This window comes from Rhincodon typus, chromosome 10 (genome assembly GCF_021869965.1).
Source record: "Rhincodon typus isolate 14 chromosome 10, sRhiTyp1.1, whole genome shotgun sequence".
Lineage (NCBI taxonomy): Eukaryota > Metazoa > Chordata > Chondrichthyes > Orectolobiformes > Rhincodontidae > Rhincodon > Rhincodon typus.
The window spans coordinates 63,291,088-63,305,350 of NC_063341.1; the positions used below are offsets into that span (position 1 = coordinate 63,291,088).

Genomic DNA, 14,263 nt, shown 5'->3' on the forward strand with positions numbered 1-14,263 from the left:
GCATGTTTTATTTTAGGCTTTTGCATGTTCATCTTTACGGTGGTGTAACTGTTTCAGTGAACATTTCTGTTTTGTCTGCAATTGTGATGCTCACCTCCCCTATGGTTTACCATTCCAACAACTATGCTGATTTCCACTCAAAACATGTCTTTAGCCTCCCACTGTGTTCCACATGGTCTCAACATATCTTTCAACAGCAGTAACTAATCTTCCTCCTCTTCGCTCAGTTAAAGCTTCTCGGCCACATGTTGATTTTTGCAATTGATTTTTTTTCCTCAGACTTTCTCCCCTTTGACTTCAACTGTGTTTGCCTTCACCTTTGAGATATTTTTGTCTATTTTTCCAGTGTCTTTCTTGCTTTCTTACTGTTTTATTTCGAATTAGTTTCTTTTAATGTCTCTAATTGTCTCACTAGGATGATCTTTCTGTATCATCAGTTTCATACTTTCCAGGTTTGCAAAACATGTTTTCAATTACTGTATAACACCCATATGTCATAAAAGTTTTGAGCTATAAACTACATTCCTTGTAAATTATGATCTAATGTTTTGTGGTCGATTGTGTTGCATGCTGACTTGAAAAATGTTGCCCACAAAGATCTTGCAATCTCTACAAATGAATTTTCTGTTTCCTAATTACAATTTGGACCTGTATCAAGTCATGAGTTCTCCAGGCATCAAGCAACAGTGATTTAATCAAGCAGGGTAAACAACCAATCACATTTAAGTATTCTCAAAGACAGCAAATGCTGAAGCAAAACTGATTATCCTTCTCTTTTACATTTTACCGGGAAACAAAAATAAATGATTGGGATTTAACAAGCAAGATTAAAGTAGAAGCTAAAATAGCACGAACAATAACATATTTTCTGAGTTGTAATGGAAAATTTGATATACCACAAATATCAATTTAGTTTTTTAGGGTCAGAGGAATTTTTGAACAGTAATTATGTTGCTAAAATCCCACTTGAACCTTATTCAAAAGCGTTTTTCTTCAATGTTTTTCCAGCATAACTAAATGAGTAAAAAGACAAATTCTCATCCATTAATTGAATTAATTTGATTGCAGTCAGACTTAAATGCATCTTATGGACACATGCGGAATCACTAACAACTTTTGAATTTCTGTATTTAACTGTGCATGTTCAGACTTCAGAAGTTGCTATTAGTTTCAGAGGAATAACGAAGGCAAACATTGTCAATTTCATTGCTCTGACCACAAAAACACAGGTCTATATGTGCTCCCCTGCTACTTTCATATGAAATTATGTAACATATAAAAAGATTATTCACTTCATTGTGCCTGTGCCCGCACCTTGAAAGAACAATCTAATTAGTCATATGCTGCAGCCTTTTCATTTGTGTTTTCTCTTTTTAACCCCACACAAGTTGCATATTGGTAAGCAATCTCCTCCAGTTGGGAATATGGGATAGTTTGAACTGCAAATTTTACTGTAAGTATTGTGTGCTTCACTAATCTACAAGGAAATGATACTATTTAACTAACATGAAATCATTATGGAAAAACATACGAAAAGGCTGCTCAGCCCATTGCACCTTTTTTTTAGCTGTTTGGAAGAGTAATGCAATTCATACTGCTCCTCCTTTAACTTCCTCTTGAAGTATATATACATCTCGTTTGAAAAATCCTATTGTATCTGCTTCAGCCACAATTTCTGATGGTATGTGGCAAAGCATGACAACTCATCTGTAGTTCTTTTGCTAATTATTTTAAATTACCAACAGTTTTTTTTATTTACTGTATCAAAACTAATCATAAATTTGAACTCCTCTGTTAAATCTAATTTGTCGTTAATGCCATTTTTTTCCTAACTTTACTGCCTGACCATATTATGTCCTACAAACACTGTATGACTGAAAAGTGACAAAGTAATGCTTTAACCAACCTAAGAAAATTAGATTAAATTAAATTAAGTTAGAAAACTAGGCACCTTATGGGTCAATTTGTAATATAACATGGTGATAGCTTGTGACAATATTTTGAATTAGTACAGGTATGGTATGGTTTGATAAATTGAACTGTATAAACTTGACTCTTTTGACATGGAATCGTTTTAAAATAAAATTTTGTTCACCAAATGTGGATAACTTATTACATGATGAAATTTTACTTTATTTTGTTTGATAAATTGAGAAAAGGTGAATTACCATTTCCCATAAAGTGAGATAAATGCTTGAAACAATCCATTTAAAGAGTAAACAAATGTGTATGACTAGAATATCGATGTTAAAGAACTAAGCTATTGGAAAGTGGGGTTCAGTTGTTAAAACCTGTTGTCTGATTTCTGTTTATTCCTGTTTTGTGAATATTGTTGTTAAATTAAAAGTGTGTTCTGTACCCAGCAAGGAAGGGAAATAATATTGTTTCCTACAATGTAAAATAATTAAAGTAACTACGATTGACACCATAATTAAAATGAAAAGTATTGCATTGAGGCATTTTAATTCAATTTTGTTGTGGTCTTGAGTCAGTATCAATTCTCATGGTTCAAACAAATGAAAACATGACATAAATCAAAGATTTTAAAATCACTCTTACTCTAACAAAGAATCTGAACATATTGAAACACTCACTAAATCTAATACAGATCCTTTGTCGCAAAACTTTATAAAATAACACACCAATACATCAGGATCAGATTGATGACCTTTCATCAGATTAATCGTTTGCAACTGGCTATTCTTAAAAGCTGTCCTAATAGTTTCATAATCACATAGAAATAAACAAACCACTACTTGAATAGTCCAGATGTTCAGCATTCTACATTTCCTTTTGGGTCTGACCATTTCACATTTTTTCTCCTTTAGCAGAGGCTAAATGCTAAATCAATTCCATTCTCAATTCTCCAAATGTAATGCATCAAATGGAAAAAAGCTCCATTGTTTGATATTAATGCCATGAAGAAATTACTCTTTAGTCACATTTCATTGATGTTCTTTGAATTCCCTTTCTAGTTAAACACAGGATTCCTCTATCCTGCCATATTTTCAGTTCCCATCAATATTTTAGAAACCTACAAATCACGCCCATGACCTTAATTTTATTTTTTCATTGAGTGAAATTTCATTTCCAGAGCCTTATTGTATAGTTCAGTGATCATGCTTTCCATAACAATGATAATTTTTGTAGCTATGGAAACAATCGGGGCCCCATTTGCTTTGATTTAAGTTTCTGCCCATTTTCTTTACAATGGGAAGTGGCAAACATTTTAACTCTCAACACAGCTAATATTTTTAGTTAACATAATTAGTAGTTGAGTTGAATCATTAAGTAGAATCCAACATGTGAATTGTTTATTTCGTTTACTATTTTTAATCCATATGTTGGGTTCAGATGAATAGAGAATTTGGCCAGAGTAGGTGAATATAGTGGAAGAAGGGGCTACAGGAATAAGGAGTGATCAGTTTGTTGATGGAACTAAACCTAAGAATATGAATTTCAAATTTGTATTATGGGAAAGCTGGAAGGCCAATGTAGGTCATTAAGGATAACAGTAACGGGTGGACAGGGTTTCGCCTAAAGGTAGGCTAAAGTAAGGTTTTAGATGAGCAGAAGTTGACTGGTGGAGAATGGGAGGTCAGCCAAGACAACACTGGAATAATGGAGCTGGAAACTATGAAGCCACGAATGAAGGTTTCCACAGCAATAGGCTGAAAGGGTTGAATGATGTTACCAAGATGGAATTAGGTACTTTTATGATGGAGAAGATACAAGATTGGAATTTCATTTCAGAGCCAAATACAACTTTAATCTTTGAACAGTAATAGACAGTGGCCATGGTGGTTGTTGATTTTGGTGGTGGGTACAGAGTTTAGTTGGAAACAGAAGACAGGGAGGAGATGCTATGAAATAGCCTGGATTTTGAAAGGCAATGGAGCATTGGCGGAGACCAATTTAATACTGGGAAGTTTATAGATGAGAAAAGATGCTGGGTGAATTTAGCATTAGGGAAGTTAATTGTTGTCGGTTAATCAAACTAGGGACATGAAGAAACTTTCTTTAGAGAACTCAAAAAAAACAAAATTAGCTGTTTCCTATTCAAGAATGTTGCCGTGGAATTGTAATATATAGACTATTAATTCCATTGACTGATTTAATACCTGGGACCTTTGTTTGAAAATAAATAACTTTAAATGAGCCAGGACACATAAAAACACAATGACTGAGGTCACCTGACCTAAAAAGTGGTGAAGTTTCTTAAACCTCTGAATTGGATTAACAGGAAACGTGACAGGGTAGTTCCCCTGCAGAATTTCACACTTGTCATTGCTTCAACTATCTGGAAAAAAAACCTACCAAAATCTGTTATGCAACACAGGTTCTGAAGACTCCCCTATCAGTTTCTATGGCATCTTGATTGTTAGTTTTGACAAAAAAAACCTCAAAACCCCTTCTTTGACATGAATTATCCTCATTGTGTGCCAATAGCCAGACATCACAAAGCCAAACTTTCTCTTGTTAATAGCTGTACGTTTTCTAAAGAAGGGTCTAGACCCGAAATGTCAGCTTTCCTGCTCCTCTGATGCTGCTTGGCCTGCTGTGTTCATCCAGCTCTACACCTTGTTATCTCAGATTCTCCAGCATCTGCAGTTCCTACTATTTCCAAAAGCTATACATTGTTTGTTTCTCACAGTAGGGGGAGGTGATGGCCTAGTTGTATTATTACTGGACTGTTAATCCAGAGACCCAGGTAAGGTTCCGGCAGACAGTTGAGTTTGAATTCAATAAAACATCTGGAACTAAGAATATAATGATGTCTGTGACTCCATTGTTGGGAAAAACCTATCTGGTTCACTAATACCCTTTAGGGAACGAAACTGCCATCCTTACCTGGTCTGGCCTACATGTGACTCCAGGCCCACAGCTATGTGGTTGACTCTGAACTGCCTTCTGGGCAATTAGGGGTGGGCAATAAATGCTGTCTAACCAACAACACCTTCATCCAGTTAATGATTAAATTTAAATTAAGAAGCCCTGCAGGATGGAATAGTAACAGCAGCACTCCATCAACATTTTTCTTCAAATTTCGACTATATCTCAGTTAGAAGATGAAATATATCACAGAGATAGATAATTTAAAGATCAAAGAAACTTCAAGTGCTGTAGCATCTACACTGGGAAAACGATAGATTGCAGTTTAAGAGACTGTCACCAGAAGAACAATCAGTTTACACTGGCTGTAACTTCACTGGAATGCCACAATCATCAGAGGACCTTGGAATATTTAATTTATTTTGCATATTATCTCTATGTTTTTCCAACAGCACGGTCCCCATTCTATAATTTGTTCTATTGTGTTTATATGTTGTGAGAATTAGGATGCATTTTACCTCTTTATTACATTTTATATTTTACCTCAGTGTTTTTACAGTAAAACTAACTCCTTAATTTTGCTGACACAAGTCTGTCTGGCTTATTTTTTTCATATAGCTATATACATGGTCAACCACATAGTAAATTGAGAAATTACACATTTTAATAACTCTGTTATAACCAATCTCACATGTGAAAAGAGGAATTCATTCTTAATAATGTGGAAAAGCTTAAAATGTAGTTACTAAGACATTGTAACACAAGAGGAATGATGGTTGTTGATTGTGAACAGAGCAACTTGAGGAAGGCAACATAGAATCATCAGCAAGAAAATGTTAGCGTCTGATGATAAATTAAGAAAGTCATTGATGTAGACAATATGCAGAAATTGGTGATTACCCCTGTTAATTTTATGTATGCCTTTTATGTCCATCACCATTTAATTATTCATTCAGATTGGTTTTCAACTCACCTTGAGTAATCAAAGAATTTAAGTTTTTTTAAAAAGTAACTATTTGGTTCCAATGTGCTCTTGCTTCTGAATTAGAATTGTAATTTTACATCTCACTCCAGGAGATGAGTGAGATTATATAATCTTGGTTGATACTGTAGTGCTGTATCACTTTGTTGCAAGTATTATCTTTGCATGAAGATTAAACCATGACCTTACCCACACATTCAGGTGGAATTATGGCATTACTTGAAGAAAAGCAGACAAATCTTCCTGGTGTTGTGCCGATGTTTATCACTCAATCAAATGGAGTAACTCATCGTTTCGCTTATTACTATTTGTGGGAACTTGCTATGTGCATTCTTATTCTGCATTCTTTTCAATAGGGATCTGTTTCATGCAGGACTTAATATTGTGTTTTCCCTATAAAAACAGAAAATACAAGCAGGAGTAGGCCATTCAGCACCATGAGCCTGCTCTGCCATTCATATGATCATGGCTGTCTTGTAGCTCAGTACCCTGTTCCCGCTTTCTTCCCCATACCCTCTGATCTCTTTAAACCTAAGAACTATATCTAACTCCTTGAAAACATTCAATATTTGGCCTCAAAAAGTTTTAAAACCTGGAAGGCTGTGTGAATAGCTCACAGACATTACAGATCTGTGTTTTGCAAGAAATGACCAAACTATGAAATGGGCTGTTAATGGTTGATATGAAAAGCTACACCATTGGCACTGTTGTGATACAAGGGAGAGGGAGTTTATAGAAATGTGCCCTGTTGATGATCATTGTAATTATGAAAATATGAATGTTACTGTCAGATATGACTCCCTACCTACTTTTCATGAAAAAAGAATAGAGTATTCTGGAAATATTTGGCTATGTGGTGCCATACATGATGAAGGGGAATGCTTGTGCTTGTGGTATCTTTTGACATATTGAACTATTTAAACTGAAATTTATAATTTTTATTTGAAGTTTAGTTGTCTGTTAATTAATATTTAATTTACATTGGTTCCCATTCACGTTAAAGTACAAAATGTGATATCTTGCTGGTAAGTTTTCACTTGGGGGTCATTCATTAAGTTTGGTTATTTTGGTTTATGGTCTCTCCTCAGAGATTATAATGAAATTATCCTACTATGTTAAAAGTGATACCTAAGTATAAATTGTTGATAGTGATTGACAGAGGGATGAGAGAAGGGAATGGAGCTAGAGATGATGGAAGGATTGAGAATGGAAAGATAGTAGAGATTTGAGAGGAGGAACTAAAGGGGGAAGTGGCGAGTGTAGGAGTGAGAAGAGTACCAAAGATTGGGAGGGAATAAAGGAAGACTGAAGACATAGAGAGGGGAAGGGAACATAGATATGGGAAATGGAAACACAATACGAATATGGAGGTGAGGAAAAGAGGGTGAGATAGGGAACATGAAAAAATATATCATTAAATTGTAAAGGGTGTTGAGAAGATTTACAAGAATATTACCAGGACCGGAGGATTTGAGTTATCAGGAGAGGCTGGATAGGCTCAGACTTTTTTTCCCTGGAGTGAGGGAGTTTAAGGGGTGACCTTAAGGAAGTTTATAAAATCATGTGGGGCATAGATAAGATGAACAGCAAAGGTCTTTTCCCTAGGGTAGGGGAATTCAAAACTAGAGAGCATAAGTTTAAGGTGAGAGGGGAATGATTTAAAAAGGACCTGATGGGCAACTTTTTCACACAGCGGGTAGTGCATATGGAAATGAACTGCCACAGAAAGTTGTGGATGTCGCTACAGTTGCAAATAGGATAGATTTAAAGGGAAATGGGCCAAACATGGGCAAATAGGATTAGTTTGGTTTGGGAAACCTGGTTGGTATGGACGCATTGGACCTAAATGTTTGTTTCTGTGCTGTGTGACTCTATGGCTGTATAACCACTTCACCACTCTCTGGGGGAAGAAATCTCTCCTCATCTCAGTTCTAAAAAGCCTACCCAATATCCTTACACTGTGACCAAAAAGACGCACAGTATTTCAAGCTGGTGTTTAATCAAAGAACTCCACAGCTTCTGCAGGGCACAGCAGTAGAACAGCAATATACTTCAGCATTACATATTCAGCAATCCATTCTCGACATATATCACAATAAAACAACACAATGTTCTTCTCAATGTAAAGTTTATTTGTGAATGTCAGATACAGTAAATATGTCAAAGGGGAAATGATCCTGGGAACTTCCAAAATCTAAAAGGTTCTCAGATTGCCACGTACTGTACAGGGAAAACAGACAACCCAGCGCACTGTCAGTAGAATAAAAACCCACAGAACGAAAGATCTACCGGGAATAAGATTATTAAACAATAAACTTACTTTCCTCTCGGGAATGTCTTAAACTCAAGAGAAAGAGAGAAAAAAAATCCCTTTAACTCTCCAGAGAAAAGGGGGCTGGGTTTTCCTAATTCTCCAAGTGGAGGGTTACTACCCTGGGATAAGGATCCATGGGGAGGAGGGTGGGTTGATGTCCGACTCCTCTTCCTTTCATAATCCATCGTGCCTTTGGGTGGGGGGGAAGAGAGAGAGGGGGATGGGTTAGCTAGTCCCTGGTCCCACACACACACACACATAGACCGGCTTCTCTCCTACCCTCCCATGAGCACCCCTCCAGGAGTGGGGGCTTCCAGGGCGAGACAAAGGCTGGGGAGGCTCATTGGTTGGGCGACTGCTCCAATGGCAAAAGAGGAGGGGGGTGGGGGTTGGTTTCTGCATTGTGCTGGATGAGAAGGCAGTGTGTAGAACGGGGAGCGTGTTGTTATTGCAGCAGCAGCAGCGAGAGAAAGCGCGCGCGAGAGAGAGGCGGATTGGAACGTTGGCCCGGCAGCCGGGCGCGCGCGAGCGACAGACAGACAGAGAGAGAGAGTGAGGCAGACGCAGCTCTCGAGCAGTAACGGTCGGTTGCCGGTCGGGCCGCAGTTGCAGGACCCAGCGCGCGCGCTCTCTCTCTCTCTCCATCTCGTCCCCTTCGCAAGAATGGCTCACTTCAACCGAGGTCCCGCGTACGGGCTCACCGCCGAAGTGCGGAACAAGGTAATGGGGGATATGCGACCCCTTAACTTCGCCAATGATCGATCCAAACGCTTCCACCTACCCCCGCCCCCCACCTCCTTCGCCGCCACTTTTTTTTTAATTTTCAACCTCGGTGCAAACACGATCTCTCCTGCAACTTTTGCGTGTGTGTTCGCGACGCAGAAAAAAACCCATAATTTTTATTCTCCTTCGTTCTCCCTTCCTATCTCTCTCTCTCTCTCGCACATAGAGGATACAGTTACTGGTGGCGAAAAAAAAATAACGGTCGATTGAAGTGTTTTTGCATTTCTACGTATTTTTCGTTGTGGGTTTAACGAAAGGAAAGAACCGGTCGTCGTGTTTTCTATTTTTTTTGTTTGTCCGTTGCGAGTGTTAAAAGTCGGTTCAGAATTGCTGGGGGAAGGAAGGGTCTCTTCCATTTGCAGCTCCATTGTCTGAAGTCGCTGGGGCTCTTTGATGTTTTCGCAGCAAATTCCTTGGGGAGTGCAGAGCAAAATTCGTCGACGTGACTTTAGTCCCATTTTTTTTATCGCCTCCCTTATTCAGCAAAATCAGAGGGAAGAGTCGAGAGGGCGAAAGAGCGAGCTGTGAAGGCAGTAAACAAGCTTGACGAAGAATGGGTTGTGTGATTGTGTTTCTTTTTGTTTTCGGTACTGAGTTTTGATTTAGTGCTGTTTCTTGGTAGAGTGTACTTGCTCTTTTGTCAATCAAAAGGGATTCTGCGACTACTTAAGTCCGAAGCTATTAAATGTCAGCATTTCGCTGAAGTTTGGTTCGCACAGTTCACGTTTTGATTCGTGGCATAGTTAAATGAGAATTCGATGCATTAATCAGTAAAAACTATCATCGACTCTTTGACATGTCCAATTTGACATGGATCACACACAAATCTGGCAATAAAGACCAAACAGGCTGTAATATAGGGATCACATATTCTGCAGCTAGTACTGTGCTCATTTTTGCAAGTAGTCTACTGATCTTAAGCATTTCGCTTATCAGCTGATTTTTAAGGAACGTGGGACAATGGGTAAATCACAGTAAGTGATTTCAGAATGAAAATCTCTCGCTGTTTTACCTTTTCTTAGATACGTTCACTTTTTTTGAGAGTCGGGGCAGCTTGCTGAATATCTAAACAGTACATGGCTCCCAGCAAGTGAGCTTCTCAGCCATCGTGGGAAGCAGGTCCATAGTGGCTGTTCCATTGGTCCCATTGCTCCTGTACTTATTTTTATTAATGAGAGGAATGTGAATGGACTTTTCTATTTGTGTATGTGATGTGCAATGGCACTGGACAATCTATATTCTAAAGGAAGCAGAAGATTCTGGAAGTGCCATTAATATCAAGATGCATATCGTCCAGAGCAAATTGCCTTATAAGGACTTAAGAGAAATCAGCAAGGTTTAGCATGCAGGCATGTCACCTTGTTCAGTCTCTCATCTAGCAGGATCTGTCGAATCTTACAGTCAGAATCAGTGAAGTTATAATGGGGAACCAAGATATGGCAGTCCAATTTAATACAGGAAAAAATGGCCATAAATAACATCTCAAAATGTTGGGGTGCCAGGGTCCAGAGAGAGAGAGAGAGAGGGAGGAACTTGAGGAAATCGGTGTGAGTAGTGAAATTGGCATTAAAATTTGATAATTCCTCAGTCTCCGATAGTTACATGGTAGAGTACTTCAAGAGGTGCCCTTGGAAATGGTGGATGTATAGGTGATTGGTCATCTTTTGAGTGAGCAGATGCATTGCAGATGAAGTGTAACATGTAGCAAGAACAAGAAGGCACATTATTATTTGCATAGTGATACATTGAAAAAAGGGGTGGTGCAACAAGACCTAGGTGACCTTCTAAACCAATCACTGAAAATAAACATGCAAGTAATGAAGAAAGCAAATGGTATGTTGGCCTTCATAGTGAGAAGGTTTAAGAACAAGAGAGAGAGGATATCTTGTTGCAGTTGAGCATGTGAGACCACACCTTGACTATTGTGTGTAGTTTTGGTCTCATTATTATAGGAAGGATATTCTGGCTATGGTGAGTATGTAACAAAGATATACCAGATTGATTGCTGGGATGGCAGAACTGATGTATGATAGGATGCTAAATTAGTTATGACAAATTCAATGGCAATTTGAAGAATGAGGCAGGATCTTGTAGAATTTCATAGGTTTCTAACAGGACTCGACAGCGTGAATACAGTTCCTGATGACCAGGGAGTCAAGGACCAGGGGCCACAGCCTAAGGAAATGCCATTTAAGACTGAAGAGAAATATTTCAACCCAGAGGTGTAGTGAGCCTGTGGAATTCTCTGCCACAGAATGTTTTCAAGAAGGTTTAGGTATGGTTCTTGGGTCTCGGGGTTTAAAGATATAGCAAGAAAGCAGGAACAAGGTACTCAGTTGGAAGATCCGCCATGGCAGTATTGAGTATCAGAACAGGCACAAAGGGCCGAATTTTGTACTCCTATTTTCTATTTCTGTGTTTCTAATCTGCATTATTACTGTGCAGTTTCCCAAAGATCTGTCCTAAATTTACTTCCTTCACTATTACTGTACCAGCCAGGTGACCTAGTATACATAGTATTCCAGGATCACTTTCTCTGTCTTCAGATTTTTACATACATAAGAGTGTTCCCACATGATGTGCAGAAAAGACTGTCCAAATACAGAGTCCTTGATTTGTGAGGCTTGTACTTATGAATGCAATCTCATGCAGGGGTGTAATTCTAAAGACCAATGTCCAAACAATTCCTATTCTTAAGTTCCTCTGTATTGTCCTGCATTGTGTTCCAACTTGAGTACAGATTGACATGCGAACAGGCTCCAGAACAGACCTTTTTGCAACTTGGGGTCTACCTGTGCATGAATTCTTTCTTTCTTCTCTCAACCAAACTATTTTTGAGGACCCTCCCCACAAGACTGGAAAAGTCTCCTTTAAAGATCAACACTTTGCCCATCTTTGCAAAGTACTGCTCCATCTCTAACCTCCTTTTCTCCACAGAGATTTTGAATGTTGTTTCCTCCCTTCCTTTCTCGGACATCCTGTTTAAATCTTCAAATCAGTTCTGTCATTGTTGTAAATTACGTTCTGCGTGACTGACATAGGTAAATTATTCCAGAGGAAACACTGAAATCTGTTGATTGAGCTTTTTACCAAATCTCCAGGATTTTATTTTGTTTATATATCTGGCTTTCACTAATTAGGACTTGGTTGGGCTCACAATTTTGGTTTTGTTACTGCATTGTTTTTGCATTTCCTCTCGTTGCATGTTTGTAATTTAAAACATGAGGTTCCCAGAATTCAACCCAATGGGGCAAACTGTATTTCTAACTTTCAAAGATAAGGTTTAAGAGACCGTTTCCATGCAAAATTCTCCACCATTTGTTTTTTCAGATGTTGCTGATGTAATAGCATTATTTGCCTGAGTTAATGCAGCTGCTGTCTTCAGCCAGTTTAGAAGTGTCTTCCCACATGTCCAGCAATGTGGAAAGATCTGTTGTGAAGCGTAGGTGTCAAATTTGCTTGTAGGCCTCTTCGTAACTTCTGTTTCTTGAGTTATATTGTGTGAAGAGTGCAGAGAAAATAAGGTAGTTGTTACGCCAAGATTACAGTAAGCTTCAAACTTCTATTTAGAATTTGAGCACTGATTGAAGCATTTACTTTCCAGTTGACAGAAACTGGTTCTTCTGAGTTTGTGTTCTGCATATTAAAAATGTTCTCAGGGTTTTAATAATTATACTTAACCTGACATAAAAAGACAAGGGATAACAAGGTGTAGAGCTGGTTGAACACAGCAGGTCGAGCAGCATCAGAGGAGCAGGAACGCTGACGTTTCGGGCCTAGACCCTTCTTCAGAAATTCTGAAGAATTTCTCAGATTCTCCAGTATCTGCAGTTCCTACTATCTCATAAAAAGAAAAGGCTTTCTTTTTATTTGTAATCTCTTGATAGAATGGAGTGGGTGGAACTTTGAAGAGTGCTCTCCTACTTATCAAGTTGCTGATTATCACCTCGTAAACTTTACTGATTATTAAATTGTACAGAACAATGGCTTCATGCATAATGGCAGTTTATTTGCTGATAACAGCTATCATATCCATTCTAGACTAAAGTCTCTCTAAATGAACTTTACGCCACAGTAGAAAAATATGTACTCTGTTTAAATTCTCATTATCCAGTGTGTTACACCTTAAGGATATAATGAAGAATACTGAATGACACAGAGTTGCTGAAAAACAAACTGACCTGATCCCGAACTTAATGGATAAAGTAAAATACTTATAAATTGGCTTTTAAACGAATAAGTTTGAACTAAAAATTGCTTTTTCTACCCTCGCAGGTATGTTTTTTTGTTTGCTTGTACTTTAGGGGATGGTAGCATTGTGATAGCCTTGCTGGATCAGTACTCCTGAATTGTACATTCTGGAGACATCAGTTCAAATCAACCATGGCAGCTGGGAGCATTTAAATTTGATTTACAAATCTGGAATAAAATGCTAGTCTCATTGATAGTATGAAACTAAAACTGATTTGTCTTTAAAAACCCATATGGCTCTCAAATGTCCATCAGGGAATGAAATCTGCAGTCCTTACCTAGTCTGGTCTACACGTAATCCACTGCAAAGTAGTTGACTTTTACCTGCTCTTTTGAAATGGCCCAGTAGATGACTCAATTCCAGAAGTTCTGAGGAAGGGTCACTGGACCTGAAACGGTAACTCTGAAATTTTCTTCACATATGCTGCCAGACCTGCTGAGCTTTTCCAGCAACTTCTGTTTTTGTTCCTGATTTACAGCATCTGCAGTTCAACAGTTTGGGAGTTTTTAACTCCCAAAAAGTGTTGGCTTCACGTTAGTTGCCAGCACTTGACTATCAGGTGAAACATCCAGTTTGTGGTATATTGAGCAGCAATGTTGGTACAGATTAATTTCCTTGTTAAATGTTAATATTTCCAACTAAGGCATGTTATCTGACTGCACATGCACCATCAAGCTGGTGTCAGTGCTAATTTTTTTTTCCCTGTCTGCTCTGTTTGCATCCTGAAGTGGTTCTCAAAGGTTTTGCAGTCCTTTGGCCAGTTGGGTTGTTGACTGAGCTGGACTAAGTACTGACCTTGCTTTCAGCCCTGACCACTTGCAGTAGAGAACAGAAAAAATCCCCTGCAACAATATGAGACAACACGGTGTAGATGGATGAACACAGCAGGCCAAGCAGCATCAGAGGAGGAGGAAAGCTGATGTTTCGGGTCCAGACCCTTCTTCAGAAATGGGGGAGGAGAAGGGGATTCTAAAATAAATAGGGAGAGAGGGGGAGGCGAATAGAAGATGGATAGAGGAGAAAATAGGTGGAGAGGAGACACAGGTCAAAGAGGCAGGGTGGAGCCAGTAAAGTTGAGTGTGGTGGGCGGGGGAGGGGT

The 14,263-nt window shown here is 38.6% G+C and overlaps 1 protein-coding gene across 1 annotated transcript in view; it reads left to right on the top strand.

Moving 5' to 3' along the window:
* The first annotated feature begins 8,521 nt into the window (after window positions 1–8,521).
* The window catches only part of cnn3a (calponin 3, acidic a), an 82,821-nt gene continuing 77,079 nt past the window's right edge, over window positions 8,522–14,263 (top strand). Inside the window, exon 1 of the mRNA XM_020534645.2 lies at window positions 8,522–8,849. Within this exon, the coding sequence (XP_020390234.1) occupies window positions 8,793–8,849 (57 nt within the window). The 5' untranslated portion in view covers window positions 8,522–8,792. The remainder of the gene's footprint in view (window positions 8,850–14,263) is intronic.